At 51.6% G+C, this 17,782-nt stretch overlaps 7 protein-coding genes across 7 annotated transcripts; 4 read left to right on the top strand and 3 right to left on the bottom strand.

Moving 5' to 3' along the window:
* Positions 1-442: 442 nt before the first annotated feature.
* V8C40DRAFT_277077 (Mechanosensitive ion channel-domain-containing protein) lies at positions 443-3,027 on the top strand (the record flags this gene model as incomplete). The annotated part of the gene is made up of 2 exons (XM_083220925.1): positions 443-1,978; positions 2,041-3,027. The coding sequence occupies 2 exons, from the start codon at positions 443-445 to the stop codon at positions 3,025-3,027; spliced, it is 2,523 nt and encodes an 840-aa protein (XP_083069610.1).
* A 1,809-nt stretch (positions 3,028-4,836) lies between these two features.
* On the top strand, positions 4,837-7,004 carry V8C40DRAFT_81644 (transcription factor domain-containing protein). The gene is made up of 3 exons (XM_083223470.1): positions 4,837-5,822; positions 5,897-6,347; positions 6,419-7,004. The coding sequence occupies exons 1-3, from the start codon at positions 4,945-4,947 to the stop codon at positions 6,857-6,859; spliced, it is 1,770 nt and encodes a 589-aa protein (XP_083069609.1). The 5' UTR covers positions 4,837-4,944; the 3' UTR covers positions 6,860-7,004.
* On the bottom strand, positions 6,918-9,742 carry V8C40DRAFT_254186 (glycoside hydrolase family 27 protein). Its single transcript, XM_083217769.1, has 5 exons — positions 8,996-9,742; positions 8,605-8,875; positions 8,261-8,472; positions 7,897-8,139; positions 6,918-7,818 (listed from the first exon to the last, which is right to left on the bottom strand). The coding sequence occupies exons 1-5, from the start codon at positions 9,092-9,094 to the stop codon at positions 7,150-7,152; spliced, it is 1,494 nt and encodes a 497-aa protein (XP_083069608.1). The 5' UTR covers positions 9,095-9,742; the 3' UTR covers positions 6,918-7,149.
* Positions 9,743-9,875: 133 nt separating this feature from the next.
* V8C40DRAFT_254181 (uncharacterized protein) lies at positions 9,876-11,225 on the bottom strand. Its single transcript, XM_083217768.1, has one exon. The coding sequence runs from the start codon at positions 10,650-10,652 to the stop codon at positions 9,990-9,992; it is 663 nt and encodes a 220-aa protein (XP_083069607.1). The 5' UTR covers positions 10,653-11,225; the 3' UTR covers positions 9,876-9,989.
* V8C40DRAFT_254179 (general substrate transporter) lies at positions 11,178-13,474 on the bottom strand. The gene has a single exon (XM_083217767.1). It carries the CDS (start codon positions 12,919-12,921, stop codon positions 11,320-11,322), a length of 1,602 nt encoding a protein of 533 aa, XP_083069606.1. The 5' UTR covers positions 12,922-13,474; the 3' UTR covers positions 11,178-11,319.
* A 332-nt stretch (positions 13,475-13,806) lies between these two features.
* V8C40DRAFT_81505 (Mpv17/PMP22 family protein) lies at positions 13,807-14,767 on the top strand. Its single transcript, XM_083223467.1, has 3 exons — positions 13,807-14,012; positions 14,089-14,412; positions 14,482-14,767. The coding sequence occupies exons 1-3, from the start codon at positions 13,917-13,919 to the stop codon at positions 14,632-14,634; spliced, it is 573 nt and encodes a 190-aa protein (XP_083069605.1). The 5' UTR covers positions 13,807-13,916; the 3' UTR covers positions 14,635-14,767.
* A 668-nt stretch (positions 14,768-15,435) lies between these two features.
* On the top strand, positions 15,436-17,411 carry V8C40DRAFT_81567 (glycoside hydrolase family 27 protein). The gene is made up of 2 exons (XM_083223468.1): positions 15,436-16,302; positions 16,361-17,411. The coding sequence occupies exons 1-2, from the start codon at positions 15,728-15,730 to the stop codon at positions 17,214-17,216; spliced, it is 1,431 nt and encodes a 476-aa protein (XP_083069604.1). The 5' UTR covers positions 15,436-15,727; the 3' UTR covers positions 17,217-17,411.
* The last annotated feature ends 371 nt before the right edge of the window (positions 17,412-17,782 follow it).

Here is a 17,782-nt window from a genome sequence, read left to right as displayed (position 1 = left end):
ATTGATTGTCAGTTCATATTAGGTGGTAGCGCAGCAATTTTGCACGCCATTGACTAGAATCGACGTCCTGTGTGGATATCCTCAGCTTTAACCACGGCACATAAGCTATCCTTGCAATCTTCACAAGAACGAATAGTCCTAGCTATTCAAGGCAGCAAAATTGTCAATTCGAAACATATCACGGCCTATTTATAGTAGGCAACGCTTGTACTCTCTATAAAACGACGTGCACCGCCCTTCCACCTCCAGGCGTGCACCTGTTGCGGAGTAGGGGAAACTTCACATGGCGCAACGTCAAGCCTCTCGCGCCTCACGAAGCTCTGCTGGATTCATCCCTCTTGACGGAGGCGATCTTCGCGACATGGACAACGGCGGCATCCCCCTCAACCCCTTGACGACGGTCAAGAGTAACGCGTCAACCACAGGAGCCAGGAAGCCCACCATGCAAGCCACCCGCAGCCAGGACGAGCACAACGAGAAGCATGGCACGCACCATCGCCATGCTGGCCGTCGACGCAAGAATGACGATGAGAGCCTCAAGCGTAGGCAGACAGGCGACGAGGCTAAGCTCAACGCCATGGGTCGGCTTTATGCCAAGATCGTCGGCTTCTCAGTCATCACGCGATACATGGTCTACGTCGTGCCGGTTGGCATCTTGCTCGCTGTCCCGCTCATTGTACTTCCTCTGACCGACCACAAGAACGACATCTACCTTGGCAGCCACGACAAAGCCAGAGGCCCTCCTCTGTTCAAGCTCTTCTTGTGGATCCAAATCTCCTGGCTGTCTCTATGGGGTGTCAAAGCCGCTGCCTGGTTTCTCCCTCACGCCTTCATGTTCTTCTGTGGTATCGTCAGTGCTGGCACTCGCAAGTACGCCACCGTCTTGAGCAACCTGACCATTGTCATCTCCATCTTCTTCTGGGGCCTGGCTTCTTGGCTCACCTTCAAGAGCATCTTTGCCCAGGCCTTCTCAGACGGCATTACTTGGGTTGTCAACCTCGAACGTGTCCTCGGCGCCTGCTTCGTCTCCTCCGCTATCCTTCTCGGTGAAAAGGCCATTGTTCAGCTCATCGGTGTGTCTTACCACCAGCGGTCCTTTGACAATCGCATCAAAGACTCCAAGAGGGAAATTCACCTTCTGGGCCTCTTGTATGATGCTTCCCGTACTCTGTTCCCCATGTACTGCCACGAGTTTGCCGAAGAAGACTACATCATCGAAGATAGTATCGAGATGATGCTTAGACGGAAGGCCGGCAAGTCCGCCGTCCCTGGCGCCGTGGCCCCTATGAGGATCATCGGAGACGTCGGCCGATTTGGTGACAAGGTAACGTCCGTCTTTGGCAATCTTGCCAGTGAAATCACTGGCAAGCACGTCTTCAACCCCAACTCGGCCCACTCCATTGTCATTGAAGCTCTCGAGAAGAAGCGATCGTCTGAGGCTCTCGCCAGGCGTCTCTGGATGTCTTTTGTCATAGAAGGCAGAGATGCTCTGTTCCCAGACGACATCGAAGAGGTTCTTGGTCCAGCATACAAGGCGGAGGCAGAAGAGGCCTTTGAGGCCATTGATACCGACGCCAATGGGGATATCAGCCTCGAAGAAATGGTCCGCAAGGTTGTTGAGATGGGCAAGGAAAGAAAGGCAATTGCCGAAGGAATGAAGGATATTGGACAGGCCCTCACAGCATTTGATAAGGTCTTGCTGTTCGTCGTCCTGCTCATCGCCGTCTTCATCTTCTTGTCCTTCTTCAACAGCAGCCTTCTGACCACCATTGCTACCGCCGGTACCGCTCTTTTATCTCTTTCTTTTGTCTTTGCTGTCACCACTCAAGAATTCCTTGGTTCTTGCATCTTTCTATTCGTCAAGCATCCCTATGATGTCGGTGATCGCATCGAGATCTCAGGTACACAGATGCTGGTTGACCGCATTTCCCTCTTGTACACCGTCTTCACACGCACCGACAAGATGCAAGTCTCTCAGGTGAGGACACAAGCCATCTCCGAATAGAGTATTTATTGGACAAACTAACGTATTTAAACCAGGTCCCAAACATTGTTCTCAATAACCTTTGGATCGAAAACGTGACTCGAAGCAAGGCCATGTCGGAGACCTTCTCCGTTGACGTCTCTTTTGATACCTCATTCGAAGATATCGAACTCCTTCGTAACGAAATGGAGAAATTCGTCCGCTCGCCCGAGAACTCTCGAGACTTCCAGCCCGACTTTGGCATTGGCATCGGCGGTGTCAATAACCTTGACAAGTTGACTCTCAAAATCAGCATCAAGCACAAATCTAACTGGCACAACGACCGCGTTCGGGCCACTCGCCGCTCCAAGTTTATGTGTGCTCTGGCTGTCGCTATGAAGAAGATCCCTATTCTCGCTCCGGGCGGTGGTGGTGAGGCCTTGGGCGGACCCACGAATCCTACGTACTCTGTAGCCGTAACCGACCAGTGGGCTGCTGACAGCCGAGACAAGGCGGCCAAGGCAACCGATGCTTCGCGAATGGTCCCATCAAATGCGGGTCAGACCCCCGAAGAGATTCAGCAGTCGGAGAAGGACGCCGTCGCAGCCCTCAACACCAACCGATCTCTTGTCCTCGAGACCTCGGGCATGTGGGACGCTGATGCTCGCTCCATTGCGTCTAGAGATCCATCAGACGAAGTAAGCGCGGGAGATTTGAAAAAGGAGAGCAGCCAGCGTGGTGGCAAACGACGAGCAGGAGAGGGCTTGACCGGCCTTACTCCGATAGACAGCCAGCACTCGACCTTCCCGCAGTCGGGCACCAGTCCAAGAATAAGAACCTTTGACGAAGAAGCTCAGACCGGGATGCCGGGATCTCAATCTCAGTTTGGCGCTCACCACGAGGACGGTATCGGCCGCCATTCTAGCTACCGAGGCCCCAGCTTCGACGTGAGCCGTACTGAGGATACCCTCCACCTTTCTCCATCGCTACATGTCCCCAACCGTGGCGCGAGCGTGGGTCGACGCCAACGAGGGTCGTCCACATCCCAAGACGGCCACCAGTAAAACCGCATGAAACAATACACTTTCCCCTTTTAGATAAAGGGAGACGGATACTCAGTCTTGGAGCAAGCACGCTCCGGACGACTTGAAGTATTCTGTTCAGATTGAAGACCTCCCTGGCGATATTTTTCACTACGGATGGAGTTGCAAATACTCCATTTCTTTTTCGGTATTAAACGGTCATGTTTTTTGTTGTTTGTTTGAAGAAACACGAAAGCAAAAAAACAATGTTTGGGACAAGTGGTTTATGATTTGTACTGCGTCAAAAGAGGCCCTGTTGTACGCTACGAGCACAACGAAGGGCGAGCTGGCTATTTCTTTTTCCATCATGGCGGGAGAGGAGGAAAAGCATCAAAAATGGGAAACTTGGATTGAATTAGACGCGGAATCAAGACGCTGTGGGCCAGTGCTGGCACCGCTATATATATCACGGCATGAATTCTATACTACATATTAGCTTTTTAGTTTTAGCACCCTCTCTTCTTCTTCTTTTTTGTCTTGTTAGTTTTCACATACACCAATAGATTTGCCGTTATGCCTTGGCAACCTCGCTACATTTGCACTTTTGATTTGATGGCTGGCTGTTAATGTTTCCATATTCGTCTTATTTCTAGTCTCGGTGGCAAGCTCACTTTGATGTGCCCCGAGCCTGCTAGGAGCTTGTCTGGGATAAACCCCGCAATTGAATATTAATTGGCGTATAAAGAGAAAAGAAGTATTGCTTCTATCCATTATGCTAAACCGTCTTAATACGAGCTTACCTTGTATCTTAGGTTATAACCAGAATCCTAGACCTGGATTCATGGATGTCATTACCCCAGCCGATGACTAAGCCCTTGAGTTCAGGAGTTCCGCCCAACTTCATCTCATTTGGTGTTCAACTACGTTCAACTACAACGTAACCTCGTCAACTTATCCGAAGACTAAGATGAAGCTGTCAAGTGATTATCACAAAACACGGAAAACGTCTGTCTGTTCTCGCGGCGATCCGTTTGTGACTGATTGCTTTTCCGAATCCTGGGGAACCAAGTGCCGCTCTCCTGGCACATCACCGCCTGACTCTTTCACATTTTCGCTAACCCATACCGCCTCATATTATACGCAGCTTGACATGGGCATGCTCAGGCCACTGGACGGCACTGGACCACGGCTCCGACTCGCCGACCCCTGGCAATGATTCCCGAAATCCCATGCATCTGTCTGCATGCATAGCGCTGGCACCAGTTGAGCCAAAGCATCCCCGCAAACTTCTCCGCACGGCCAATGGCTCCATCTCCACACAATGGTCTGTGATGGAAGCCCGAGTATTTCCCCAAAAAGCTAGCTAGGCAGCTCTATTTCCTGATTCCGTCCCCACCATCAGCACTGCTTGAGGCGTTCGGAAAAGGTGCCCTCACTGGCTCGCCAAAACGGTTCCAATGGCGAACGTTTGTTGCGAAGACGAAGCAGAAGCCCACCCGAGCTAGGAAAAACGTGGCGGCCACGATCGAAACAAGAAGTGACGGTGGGAAAGGGGGGGTGGGAAGCATTGGGATCCGAGAACCTGCGGGGGTTGTGTCGTCGAGATGCATGTAACGCTGGCCCTGTGAGGCGAGCCGTCGGGAAAAGGAAACTTTTTTTTTCTGGGGGAGACCCTTTTCTTTAGATATTACCTTTCGTCTCGAAGCTAATACGGACGTGAGTTGCTTCTTTGTGGATGTCATTTCTTCAACTACCCGTTGCTGTTACCAAGGAACTATCTTGCAAGCTGTTGATTGTCAATTGCGAGTCTGGCATCTGACTGCGTTTTTGGTTGATGACTTAACCTCGCATCGAAAGATTGTCCGATATAGGAGGAACGGCCTCGTTGCATCTCCAACCATCTCATTGTATTTTGTCTTGACTTATCACCGCTATAATCACTCTAAACACACATTCACGATGTCGACTACACCAAACATCACGCAGAAGCCGCCGCAGCAGGTATGCGACAACTGTCGCTTCAGGAAAATGAAGTGCGATCGCGGTCTGCCGTGTAGCAACTGCGTCGTCTCTTCTATTCCTTGTCGATACTTACACACACTTCGGCGCAAGGGGCCAAGGGGAGGCAAAGGCCGTCGACTGTCTCAAATCAGGCAGGGCCTCACAGAACCAGACAAGAACCACTTTGAGGTCAGCACGCCGAGCACACAGATCCAGTTCAACGCCTTGGAAGATTCAAATCGAAGCCGACCTGCCAGCCAGCAGAACCCCCTTCTAGCCCTTGCAACAGCGTCTGGAACGGCGACGGAACATGACAAGCAGAGGCTGTCGGTGGCCTTGGCGGCTCATGTGCAGGTGTTTATGAAGCACCTGTTTCCCATTATGCCCGTCGTCAACGACAGGGAGCTGTTGACCGACTCGCTGCGCTTGGATGAGCTCTCTCCATCACGGTATGCTTTTCTCTTGTCTCTCTGCGCTGCGACGCGGATCCAGTTGAAGCTGGACAACGCAGAGGAGTACGACGAGACATCAGTTGGCATCAACACATCGCTAGACTCGCCCCTTACGGGTGAGGCTCTGCTCACCGCTGCTGAGCAGGCTCGGCTGCAGTTCAACGTGGTCGATGACCTCAGCCTAGACACGCTGCTGACATCCTTTTTCCTCTTTGCGGGCTATGGAAACCTGGAGAAGCATACCCATGCTTGGTTTTACCTGAACCAGGCCATTTCATTGGCTCTGTCAATAGGCTTACACAGTGAGTCGGCCTACAGCAACCTGGAAGAAAGCGAACGGGAAATCAGGCGGCGGATATTCTGGTTGTTGTTTGTGACTGAAAGGTAAGCGTGAATTGATTTGAATCGTTTCATCACAAATTCGAGGCAGGGAAACTAATTCGCATGACTCATGGTAGAACATATGCTCTGCAGCACAGGCGGCCGGTGATGCTGCGCAACACCATCTCAAAGCCGCAGATTGTCGACTCAGACTGCCCTATTGTCATGCACGACTTCGTAAACCACGTCCGCCTATTCGAGCTGCTGCCTTGTTCTCTCTACGAGTGGCAGCCTCACACCGATGGATGCCAGCCTCAAGGTGTTGCTCTCAGCCATGCCATCAGCAATAAACTCTCAGCTGTGCAGCCAGCAGAATCGGTGATGGAGAGCCAGAGATTCGACACGCTTGTCACACAGCAGTGGCTTCGCGTGTCGATGTGGCGGCTCGCTTTTGGCACCAAGCCGAATCTCGTGTATGGACAGGGCCTCATGCCTGCCCTTGGCTTGCCGTTTGAGGCTGGAAAGTCCATCATGAAGGCCCTGGGGTCTGTGAGCCAGAGCTCAAAAGACTGTCACGGAATCGCAATTGTAAGTTTATAAAGAGAAGCATTTTCAACGGCACAGTAATCGAGCAGTTGCTAACCAAAGAACTTTGATAGGAACAAAAATTGTTCGACATTGGAATGAGTCTGGCGGACGCATCCATGTCTGCTTCTCCCATGCCCTCTTTCGAATTCGGGCCACAGGACGTTCTCTGCTCTGTTGTCAAGTTCCTGGCTCGCATTCGCGGGTGCCAATCTAATCTGCTACCTAAGCTTCTAAAGCACTCGGAGATGATTCTCGGCTTCTCAAATCCCATTGCCAGCATCGACATCCACTGGCCGGCATTGCTGGAGGAGCCTTCAGGAGGAGTGGCGGAGAACGTGGGCGACCTGGCTGGTCAGGGAGATGAATCATCCAGCAGCACAGGCAGCTGGCAGGATACCTGCGATCTGACGATGCTGGAACCTGGCGCGGCGTCGTTTATGGCGTTGGGGTGCGATGAGCCGCCGTTTGATGCGGATCAAGTGCACTTGCCAGGGCAAGTAGAAATTGCATAAAGAGAGTTTAATTGCCAGCCTGAAATAATTTCTTGGAATCACTTTTTCTTCCTTTTCATTTTTGGTTTTTTTATTTTCAACATTTTGGGTTGGGTTTATTGGGTGGCTATGAAAATCTTCTATGAAATATGCCTGTTTAACAGTTCTATGTATATGCCTATGATGCTGCCATGGTTTTTCTGCCAAACCATGCCAATCAATCAACAGAGAAATCCCTCTTTTTTGGAATCCTCCTTCATTAGCCTCTTCATCTCTGTCTCGTGAAGCTCAATTGACCATCTAGCTCCTCTTCAAAGCTCGTCCTTGAGAAGGCTCTTCCTGGTGGTATCCTCTCCGCTGGTGCTCTGCAGCCTAAACACCTTGGCCGCATGTCTCGGCACCCTGGCACTGATGATGCCACCAGCCTCGACGGCGCCAATCTTCTCGCCAAACAGCCGTGGGTCCCGACGGCTCAGGCCCTGGGCATACGGAACCTCCGTCGCGTTGTACCAGTCGAGCTTGGTCTGCAGCAGCGAGCGACGAGCATCCGCATCCTTGGCGTCGAGCAGGGTTTGAGCGTCATGCGAGCTCATGCGAGAGCCGCTGCTACCCCACAGGTCGTGGATGGCCCAGTCCTGCTTGACCTGCGGGGCGGTGCCCACGCCGTCCATGATGAAGACATCCTCGAGCGAGACGGACATGTCGAGGTCTGTGTCGGCGGCGTTGAGGAAGATGACGACCTGGTCGCCGTTGGCCAGGGGGCCGCTCCAGACGTGCGTTTCACCTACGCCGTGGCGGTCCTTGGGAACGTCGAGATTGCGCGAGATGCGCTGGACAGCGCGGCCACGGGGGTCCTGGTTGAGGGCGATGATGGCGGGGTTATTGATAATGGCGAGAGAGGAAGCCGTTAACTTGCGGAGGTCGTTGCCGAGGAGCAGGGGGGACTTGAGGGCCGCCCACATGGAGAAATGGGCTTTGTACTGTTTCCATCCCATGTTAATACCCGTACATGTAAGTCGGAGTCACAAGAAGAACCATCACGGGATCTCTCCACTTACCTCTTCTTCCGTCATGCCGCCGTGGCCAACTTCCAGCATGTCCAGGTCGTTCCACCCGCCCGGCAGGCCACGGTCGATGTAGGGAGCCACCTTGTTGATGATGGCCAGGACGGAGCAGTGCGTGCCGGGGGCGATACACGCTGGGTCGGCGGCGTTTGTACACGAACACAGGTCATCCGGACGGGCAAAAGAGTCGTAAATGTCGCCCGAGATGCGCCAGGAATTGGCAATGGATCCTCCCCACTGCAATTGCGACAAGAGGTTAGCTGCGTCTCTTTCCCTTATCTTTTCCTGCGTCTTTAGACTGCTTCTGCGAGTGTAGCTTCCGTGATAAAAGCCAAGACAGGGGGGGAGGGAGACTTACAGTGTGGACGTAGTCCTCGCCCCAGCTGCATAGGCTGTATAGGATGGACCGGCCCGTCTTCTTGAGCGCCTTGGCCATCTCATTGAAGCGGTTAAAGGAGATGAGGGGCGTCCCGAACCGGCCCATATGATAGCAGTTGTCGTACTTGAGGTAGTCGACACCCCAGTCGGCGAAGCTCTGAGCGTCGTTTTCTTCGTAATCGAGGGATCCGGCTACATGATGCGGCATCAAACGATTAGCAATTCCTCATCAAACCAACACACGATACCAATATCCATATAGGAAGCCGCACAATTGTTCAAGACAGAACAGAAAAAAGATAAGGGAAAGGGAATACAACTCACCATATCGCGCGCAAGTCATCTCCCCAGCGCTCGAGTACATGCCAAACAAAAACCCCTGCCCATGCAGCTCCTCCGCCACCGCGCCCATGCCGTCCGGGAACTTTGTGGTGTCCGCGACGAGCTTCCCGTCGGCGTCGCGGCCCGACGACCAGCAGTCGTCTAGCACCACGTACTTGTAGCCCAGGTCCTGCAGCCCGTATTCCGTGAGCAGCTTGGCCGTGTTGGTGAGGAGGGTCGACGAGACGGAGCAGGCAAACGTGTTCCAGTTGTTCTATTGGAGGAGAAACCACACAAAGATCGTCAGCTTTTTGGTTGGTGTGATTCGATACTGCTTCGACTGAGGAGGTGCCGGATAAGACGAAAGAAAGCATCAGTCACACAAGTAACATACCCATCCCATCTGGGGAGTTCTCGCCAGTCCGTTGTTTACGGCCCGGACGCCGCTCGCAGAGAGGGCCACGAGAAGCCCTTCCTTAGCTGGAAACCTCATCTTGTATCACCAACACACAGGACACGGTGAATATTTCTCTTGAGAGGGGAGAAGAGGTATGAAGAGCCGACGGACAAAAACAGAGGAGCGATTCGCTTTATGTCTGCGTCTAATATACCTTTTCGGCTCTAACATCAAAAAGAGCAATCCGCCTCTCCCGCCCCAGGACCAGCGATCAGGTCGGAGGAACCGAAACAAGCCACCGATAGCTATTAAAAGAGAAACAAAGTACAAGATGAAGGACAAGAACAAACCGCATAGAGTCCCCCCAAACAATTCTCCTCTCCGTCACCCCTGCCCATTATCCCATATCTCGTCTTCCTGCCCCCCCTCCATATTCCCACGGAGGATTAGTCTTGGCTTGGTTCCAGCGGCTATCGTGCCGTTCGTTACGGTCAATTAATCGGGGACGCCTGTGATTCGTGGCAAATGCGATGGTTTATCGATTTCAGACAAATTGGGGTGGGATCCCGTGGGAGTTTACTCGGGACAAACTGGGGGGTCCACAGATTTAGGTGAGATCTGGTGGGATGGCGATCTTGGCGGCGCTGGTGATTGATTTCGCTGAAAAGGGCAATCCGGGGTAAGTTGGCCGAAGGCGACTGACGCTGCAAGGTATTTGGATACACAATCCAAGCATCAAGTATTCTTGTTGTGCAGATTGCTTGGAAAAAGAACTGACTGTTTTGTGTTTAGAGAAGCAAAAGGCCGTCCCGTGTACTCCGTAGTTTGGGTTGCCGTATCTGGAAATTGCCGTAAGTGGCAATCAACCCAACTTGATGGATAACCAGCATGTCCGATCAAACAAAGGGAAACGAATATGTGGTTTCCATCCAATCCATCATCGCTCACATCATCCATAATCTGAGCGCCTTGTCGGTGTAGCATCTGCCATTTAGCTGCTGCTCTCGTTCTCTTCGCTGCTGCTGTCGTCATTTGCTCTGCGGCTGCCACTATATGTGGTATCGCTGCCATTGCCTGCACCGCTGTCTTCATTGTCTGCCATGTTGCTGTCATCGCCTGCCATGTTGATGTAAGCATCTGCGCTGCTCTCGATTTCGTCGCCATCCTTATTCTCATCGCCATCCTTCTCCTCCGGAACCTCCTCCGGAGCCGAGCCACTCCCTCTCTTTACCCATAGAAAAGATTGGCGTTTTGTCAATTCCTTATCGTATATGACGGCAGTGCGTGCATGCTCAATCGCTCTCAGTTCATACATTTGTTTGAGGACAACTGAGTCTCTCGGAAGCTTACCCACAAAGCAGAAGCGTGCCAATGCTGGCATGAGTCTTGCGGCTTTTGGACAGCCATAAACGCTGCTGCTGCCGCCGCTGCTTTTGCGAAGTGCACCTACGGTGATGCAGTTTGAAAGAACACTTGCCACATTTTTCCATCCCGGCCAATTTGTCAATGATCTTACGGCAAGGATTTCGGTATTAAGACATTCCAGAACGCATTTGTCGAAACAGTTCGGGTCGGGATAATCGTCCCCGACAAATACACAAAAGACGGCACCCATGAGCCTTTTACACAGCTTCTCCTTGTCATCATCCTTCATCTGCTGCCTCTCTTGCAGAGAAGGCAGTGGGCATTGCGTCCGGACTGCGTTGAGACGTTCTTCGAGCTATGTGAGAAATTCAGGCAGCGAATCAGGATGCGAAATATGCTCCTTCCATTGAAACTCCGTCTCATTTGTCCCCTATCCTCGTTTGTACATGGCGGCCAGTTTTGAAGAGAGAATGCAAAAGCGGAATGAAATACGATGATAGACCTGGATAATTGATATAAAGAAGAGAGAACAAGAATATATCGGCGGATAATTGAATTTGTAAGAAGAGAGCTTGGAGGACGAAGCCTGGACTTGGGAACCCATTCGGCTCCTCGACGGCGGCTTCTCCAGTTGAGCATCATGTTCTATCTATCGGTTGGATACTTTTGCCTGTGGTGCAAGGGCAAACCAGGAGCAATCATCTACGCAGCAAGTACGAAGTGGCTCCTAGCAGTTTCCTGGTCGTAGCTACGAGAGTTACCACTGACTTGTAAAGTGCAGTGCAGCTTCATTCTTCACAATCTCCGGTTAAAGTTTTACTGCGATGAACAGGTATATAATTATCATAATACGTAATTAGCTAATCTCAACTACAGAGTCATCCCCGGACAGATTCAGCCTATAAAATGACCATAAAAATAGCTCCTTATTAGCAAGCAATCCTCTTCCCCCCTTTCTATGGCAGAGCATCGTTCTGGAAGGCATCGATCTTGTAGCTGGCAAACTTCCTTGCTGGAACGTTGCGGGCAAACAAAATGTCCAGCTCTTCATATGTCCGGTCCTTAGACTCTGGCAAACGGAAGTATGCCCAAACAAAAGTGACAAATGCAGTGCCTCCCCAGACGAAGCCAGTGTAGCCCTTGAGGTTCCACTGCGTCGGGTTCATGAAATATGGCTGCAGGACACCGGCGACGATACCAGTAACAGCATACGCATTACGAGCCAAGCAGACCGTCTTTTGACGAAGGCGCGTCGAGCCCAGCTCTGCCGGAAGAGCCCAACCGAGCTGACCGGCCGATAGCTGGAAGACAAAGGTCCACACCAATGTCAAGATGGCCTGGGCCAAGCCGACGTGGTGGTTGCTTGTTTTAGCGTTGAGACCGCCAATAATGATGAGGATGGCGGACATGACGCCCATACCAACAACATATGTCGTACGACGTCCGAAGTAAGGCATGATGAGCACCCAAGACACGATGGTGCCAAACAGAGCCATGCCGTTTCCACCAACACCGAGGTGATAGGTCTGTTCTGTGGTGAGACCAACCTGCTGGAAAAAGTAGGTCGAGTTGTAGGCAAAGTTGATACCGGAAAGGACCTGACCGGCAAACACCATGCAGGCAATCTCCGTTCGGCGAAGCTCAAAGCCCTTGAAGCAATCCCAGTACGATGTGCCGACGGAAAGCTGTTCTTCTAGGTTGTTGGTATAGATGATCAAGTTGAGACTCTCCTGGAGCTCTTCCTCGGAGGGATTTGAGCGGAGCTTTCTCAACGACTCCTTTGCCTCCTCGTGGCGGCCCTGACGAACCAGATGCCAAGGAGTATCAGGTGCAAACCAAATAATAGGGAACAAAATCACGGGCCAAACCCACTGGACGGCAAAAGGGATTCGATAAGACCACTCAGTCGTATTGTTGACGAGGCCGGCGAAGATGCCGGCCGAGATGAGCTGACCGATGATGAAGCACATGTTGGTCCAACTGGTCAAGTACACACGCAAGGTCATTGGTAGGACTTCGGAAGCATATGCTGGCGCGGTTGTGGCAAAGATGCCCCACGGCAGGCCACACAGTAATTCGCCGACAAGCAAGACCTTTGTGTTTGGCGCAAAGAACACAATGAAGACGAAAGCGCTCATGGTAGCCAAGGAGCCTAGAATAACGCGGACGTGACCAAATCTGAGAACCAGATAACCATTGAGAAGGGTACCGAAAAAGGAGCCCACGTTGGAAGCATTGCCTAAACCAGCCTGCCAAGGGGCTGAGAGCTGATAATTATTGGTTGCCTCGTTAAAGTGGCCGTATTTCTTGGCGAATTCGGGGTAGGCGTAGAAGTTACTCAAGAGATTTGTATCATAGCCCTCCATAATGACACAGGCAGACACAACCAGGCACCAGAAGATGGCCTTGGGGTAGAGGCGCAGAGCCTTGAGCGGATGCAGGTTGTGCTCGGCCTCGGCACCCTGCTTGGCCTGAACAGCAACCTCATTGATGGCGAGCTTCTCATTGGGCTCAATGGGAAGATCTTCCGCGTGGGCCACGGCCAGTGACTTCTCCATGGCTCCTCTTGATGGTGGAGATTTGAAGATCAAGAGAACAGCCTCCAACAGATATGGAAAAAGAGGGAGGAGAAGAGGGGGTTATCAAAAGAAATTTTGTCCGTAAGAGAGACTCAAGACAAACCCGTGCTTGTCTTAACTCCTGTCTCACTCTTCCTGGTTCTCGGTCAACTTCCTTTGAAAAATGACACCCCAACGAGCCTATTTTATAGTTATTCCAGCTTCTTCTCTTCCCCCTCCATCCAGCCCAATAATGACTAGACGCCTTCAAAGAGTCCCTATCATGCTGTTGACAAACTCTTGGCCTCGTCGAAATAGCTTACAAGGGTGGACTCGGCTCATCTTCTTCACCCCGCAATTGGCTATTCCCTACAAGGGTAGACTTAGCCTTACAAGCCTCCCCGGACTTTGGTCTTTTTGGCGGCGGTATTGAGGCGCTGTGGTTTTACAGGCAAAAGTATCAATGCCCGATAATTTCCCCTTTTGGGTAATGTGAAAACGGGCGCGGGGCTGGAAGCAAGGAAGAGGCAAATACTTTGGCGACATTTGCAGGTTGACAGGGGTATTTGCAGAGGGGAACTGAGATGAGAATGATGAAGAAAGCATCTCGCCCTGGCCTCAGGTCGCCTGACGCTCTCAGATGTCTCGTGTCATCATGCGACGTTTGTCTTCTGTGGGCTCCACGAGCCAAATTTTGACTATTGATGGTCTGCTTCGGATGTGTCGCCGAACCTCGACTGGATTGGGTATGATGGCAGCGAGCCTGGAGAGACATCACTCCCTCTAGGAGCTGTAGAATGGCGGCATAGCTTGATAGGATAGCTCCGGGCTCAATAATTTCTCGGAGTATCTCGCGGACATGTAGGCGATGGTGTTTGTTCCCCGGGAGTGACCCCTTTTGGAATCGTACTTAACAATTCGACTGCAGTAGTTGCTCTCGTTAAACTGATGATCCTTTTGCATAGGCATCAAGTGAAATCCAAACTGTTGGTGCGATGGACTCCAAAGTCACGGCCGCAACCGTCCAGGCGACGGTGCTAAATGCCCTGTCCGGGGTCTTTGCCCAAGGCATTCTGGCATATCGCAGGGGGGTGAGTAAAGAGCCCCGTGGCATCATAATGATTCGCCGTTGGTTGATGTGCTGACATGAAGCCCGCTTGCATGCAGACTTTCGATGGTGTTGATCTCTCTTCCATCTTGCGCTTCATAGTATACACGGTGCTCACAACACCTCCTAACTATAGGTGGCAGGAGTTCCTAGAGCAGACGTTTCCAACCACAACAGAGGAAGGAGAGGGCAACTCTGTCAAAGACAAGCCAGTCCAAGATGCCGTGACGGGAACTGGTGGTAAGCTGAACATTGCCAACACAGCAGCCAAGTTCATCCTGGATCAAGCCCTTGGAGCACCAGTCAACACACTCATGTTCATCTGCCTCATGGGTCAGATGAACCTTCAGAGCTTCAACAACATCCTGAGCAGTGTCATCAGCGTGAGTAACTGAAACTATTCCTTCGCCAACTGTTGATGGAACCCTGAAGAGGCTGACCCAGAGTTGTAGGACTTCTGGCCCATGTTGTTCGCAGGCTATCGAGTGTGGCCGATCGTCTGTTTATTGAACTTGGTTGTCGTGCCGTTTGACTACCGGCAGCTTGTTGGCAGCATTGCTGGTCTTGGATGGGGAGTATTCCTCAGCCTCAACCAGATAAAGTAGAGGATGACTGAAGGGAGGAGAGCATATGAAACGAGACAGAAGAACGATTTAGACGGTATGAGAAGGAGAATCAGAGAAAAGGAGACAGAGCTTGCTACTGTGGATTCAAGCCATGGTAGTAAAGGTGCCTCCGTCAACAGACTGATGCCCCTTGAAAGGAGGTAGCTTTGAGACTTCTCAATCGACAGCTGACTCCTCCCTCCTTCCAAGAGGGTAGACGAACAAGAAAGAATACTTTTGTCTTGTCTCGTTATTACTTGATATCATGAACGGAGTCGACATTTGCAAAGCAATGCCTTCACGGAAGGATAACCGTCATCGGGTGACCCAGCACTTTAGCCGGCAAACCGTATTCTTCGACCTTTTCCGTCGCCCAACTCTTTTCCGTCTTGGACCTCTCCACCTTTTCCGCCTCCTCGGTCTAGATAGCTTCAATTGTTCCCGTAGTACAAAATACTAGAACTGGTATTTCCGTCGGCTGGAAGTTGAGCTTCATCCTCAATACGGAGTTCGGCCAAGCTTTTTTCAGATGTAGTTTCTTCGCCAAGTTCCGTTTTATACCCCAGACGGGGTTGTAAATCCCCCGCGATCGCAACACAGGGGTAAAGCATCTCCGCATCGAACCCCAGAAGATCCCCATACTTTGCATTAGATCGGTGTAACCCCCAAGTACGTAACTGTCGTAGTGTGTCTGGCCATTTCTGCTGACAGAGCCGAGGAACAAAATAGGCAACGGCATTATTACTATACGGAGCATTGCATCTCTCGTCTTCGGTAAGCCTTGGCAGAGAGCGCCAGAAGCCGAGCAATCCTCCGCTGCAAGTGGCGGGGAGTATACCGCCGGGTTGCCTAATTGTCCCGGTCAAGAGGTATCCGGAAGAATTCATCAATGACGAGAGGAAAACAATGGATAGTATGTAGGCAAAAATGATATAAAATGACCATGTAGAAGCTTGATTGAGTACCATTGACCCAACTGCAACCCTCCACTTCCAGAGCTGCAAGCTAGTCGATCCGAAGTGTCTCTGCTTGACGTCCTAGGAGTTCCTTGTACCTTCTTTCTCTTATACTCAGTTTCGGGATAAGATCAGCCATGACAGGTCGTTTGCTTTCGGCGCTCGTACTTGGCTTGGGTGTGACAGGTACTGTTGCAGCTCCCAATGCCAAACGGACGTCTAGCCATGGCCATCAGTTGAAGATCATCTCCTACAAGGAGACACCCAATGGCTTCCGCAGCTCCGCCCGTGGATGGAACTCATTCGGCATTCAGGCAAACCCTCTGACTCTCCCCAGCTTCAAGTTTGACCAGGAGCATGTCATTGAGCAGTGCGACCACCTTGTTGGCCTCCCTGGATATGATACCTGCAGCTTGGACTCGGGTTGGTCTGTTGGAGATCACGGTGATGAATACGGCCGTATCCTCTACGACAACACCACCTTCAACATCCCTGCCTTGGCAGACCATCTTCACAGCAAAGGCTTGAAGTTGGGTGTGTACATTGTGCCCGGTGCCTTCTTGGAAGATGTAAACAAGACCATCATTCACACAAACACCAAGATTGGTGATGTTTGCCACGGTAACGAAGGCCTTATCCGATGCATCTTCGACTACACACGGCATGAGACACAGCTGTGGCACAACTCCTGTGCTGATCAGTTTGCTAAGTGGTAAGTTTCAAAGCGGTTACTCTCGTGCCAACAAGATATGTGCTCACAACGGCATTAGGAAAGTCGATTTCGTCAAACTGGACTTTGTCACCCCTGGATCGCCCGACAATGGTCAGATGCTCCCTCCGGATGGAAGTGGCTCCGTCATTGCATGGCACAAAGCCATTCAGCAGTCCGGCCGCAAGATGCGCCTGGACATCTCCTGGAAGCTTGACCGGACTCAGAAGTTCTTCAACATCTGGAACTCCAATGCCGACTCCATGAGAACCGACCAAGATCTCAACAACAGCAACCAACCTACCTTTGTGTCATGGGAGGTAGTTCAGCGAGCCTTTGACAACTATCGTCAATGGATCATTGCTGGTCTGGAGTTCTTTGACCACCTGAACATCTATCCCGATATGGACAACCTCCTTGTTGGTAACAACGCCACTATCACCGGAATCACGGACGCACAGCGACAGACGGTCATGACACACTACATCGGAGCGGGCGCCAACCTCATTATCGGCTCTGATCTCACCCACCTCGACAAGTTTGGCCTGAACTTGCTCACCAACAAGGCGGCTCACGACGTTGCCGACTTCACTGCGCAGTACCCCATGCAGCCCCGCAACCCCGGCACGGGAGGACAGGATGCCAAGCAGCTGCAGGCCTGGATTGCAGGCCCTGCGCCAAACGGAAAGGCCGTTGTTGTCCTCGCCAACTACGGACCCGATCTCGGCCAGGGTGGATTCAACGGCACCAGCACCGGTGACGAGTGGGTTTCGGCTTCATGGGAGGACCTGGGCATCAAGGGAACCTATAGCGTCCACGATGTCTGGAACAACAAGAACCTGGGCAAGCAGAAGAGCGGCGTCAAGGCCAAGCTTGGACCTGGTGAAAGCGTTCTGTTGACTCTGACTCGGGCATAGAGATCGATGATTTTCGGTTTATTGGGTGAATAAAATTCTGATTGAACAAGTATTCGCAAATTAGATAGCTAGAGAAATAAAAAAAGACATGTTAATGCAGTATCTTTGAAACGTCATCTGCATCAGTAAGCTGTGCTGTCAACATCTGCATCTCAGAAACCGCCCCCACGGCATGTCTAACCAGGTGCTGCAGGGTGGCCCAACATGCGTGGCACTGTCAAGGATTTGATCTGCAGCATGTCTCACACCCGTATTTGCAGATAAAGAGAGACATGCATGTCGACAGTCCAGCTAGTGTTAATAATAGGAGAGCTCCAGGCAATATCCTCTTTCAGGCCTCAACACTTGCATTAGGGAAGCTTGTTATTAGTCTCGGAGAGCCACTTGGACTAGCCCACGAGGGCGATGACACGCATTGACGAATCCTGGTGTTGATGAAGACGAAACACATGGCCGGACATGACATGATGAGGGAAAAGCGCCGGACATTCATGCATATCTTGGGCATGATTCAACGTTGTAAGTGCCTTAGTCGTACATACTCTCCGTACCCTGTAATAGATGAA

This window comes from Trichoderma camerunense, assembly GCF_050948025.1.
Source record: "Trichoderma camerunense strain CBS 138272 chromosome Unknown V8C40scaffold_18, whole genome shotgun sequence".
NCBI classification, from domain to species: Eukaryota; Fungi; Ascomycota; class Sordariomycetes; order Hypocreales; family Hypocreaceae; genus Trichoderma; species Trichoderma camerunense.
The sequence above is the reverse complement of the archived record's forward strand: the minus strand, read 5'-3'. Positions and strand labels throughout refer to the sequence as shown.

Bases quoted from the DNA above. Each gene is read 5' to 3' on its own strand.
- V8C40DRAFT_81644 (XM_083223470.1), top strand. From the start codon at position 4,945: ATGTCGACTACACCAAACATCACGCAGAAGCCGCCGCAGCAGGTATGC. The intron at 5,823-5,896 runs GTAAGCGTGAAT...GACTCATGGTAG, and splicing joins TTGTTGTTTGTGACTGAAAG to AACATATGCTCTGCAGCACA. The intron at 6,348-6,418 runs GTAAGTTTATAA...GAACTTTGATAG, and splicing joins ACTGTCACGGAATCGCAATT to GAACAAAAATTGTTCGACAT.
- V8C40DRAFT_254186 (XM_083217769.1), bottom strand. From the start codon at position 9,094: ATGAGGTTTCCAGCTAAGGAAGGGCTTCTCGTGGCCCTCTCTGCGAGC. The intron at 8,876-8,995 runs GTATGTTACTTG...CTCCTCCAATAG, and splicing joins GAACTCCCCAGATGGGATGG to AACAACTGGAACACGTTTGC. The intron at 8,140-8,260 runs GTAAGTCTCCCT...TCGCAATTGCAG, and splicing joins GCGAGGACTACGTCCACACT to TGGGGAGGATCCATTGCCAA.
- V8C40DRAFT_254181 (XM_083217768.1), bottom strand. From the start codon at position 10,652: ATGAAGGATGATGACAAGGAGAAGCTGTGTAAAAGGCTCATGGGTGCC.
- V8C40DRAFT_254179 (XM_083217767.1), bottom strand. From the start codon at position 12,921: ATGGAGAAGTCACTGGCCGTGGCCCACGCGGAAGATCTTCCCATTGAG.
- V8C40DRAFT_81505 (XM_083223467.1), top strand. From the start codon at position 13,917: ATGGACTCCAAAGTCACGGCCGCAACCGTCCAGGCGACGGTGCTAAAT. The intron at 14,013-14,088 runs GTGAGTAAAGAG...GCTTGCATGCAG, and splicing joins TTCTGGCATATCGCAGGGGG to ACTTTCGATGGTGTTGATCT. The intron at 14,413-14,481 runs GTGAGTAACTGA...CCAGAGTTGTAG, and splicing joins TCCTGAGCAGTGTCATCAGC to GACTTCTGGCCCATGTTGTT.
- V8C40DRAFT_81567 (XM_083223468.1), top strand. From the start codon at position 15,728: ATGACAGGTCGTTTGCTTTCGGCGCTCGTACTTGGCTTGGGTGTGACA. The intron at 16,303-16,360 runs GTAAGTTTCAAA...CAACGGCATTAG, and splicing joins GCTGATCAGTTTGCTAAGTG to GAAAGTCGATTTCGTCAAAC.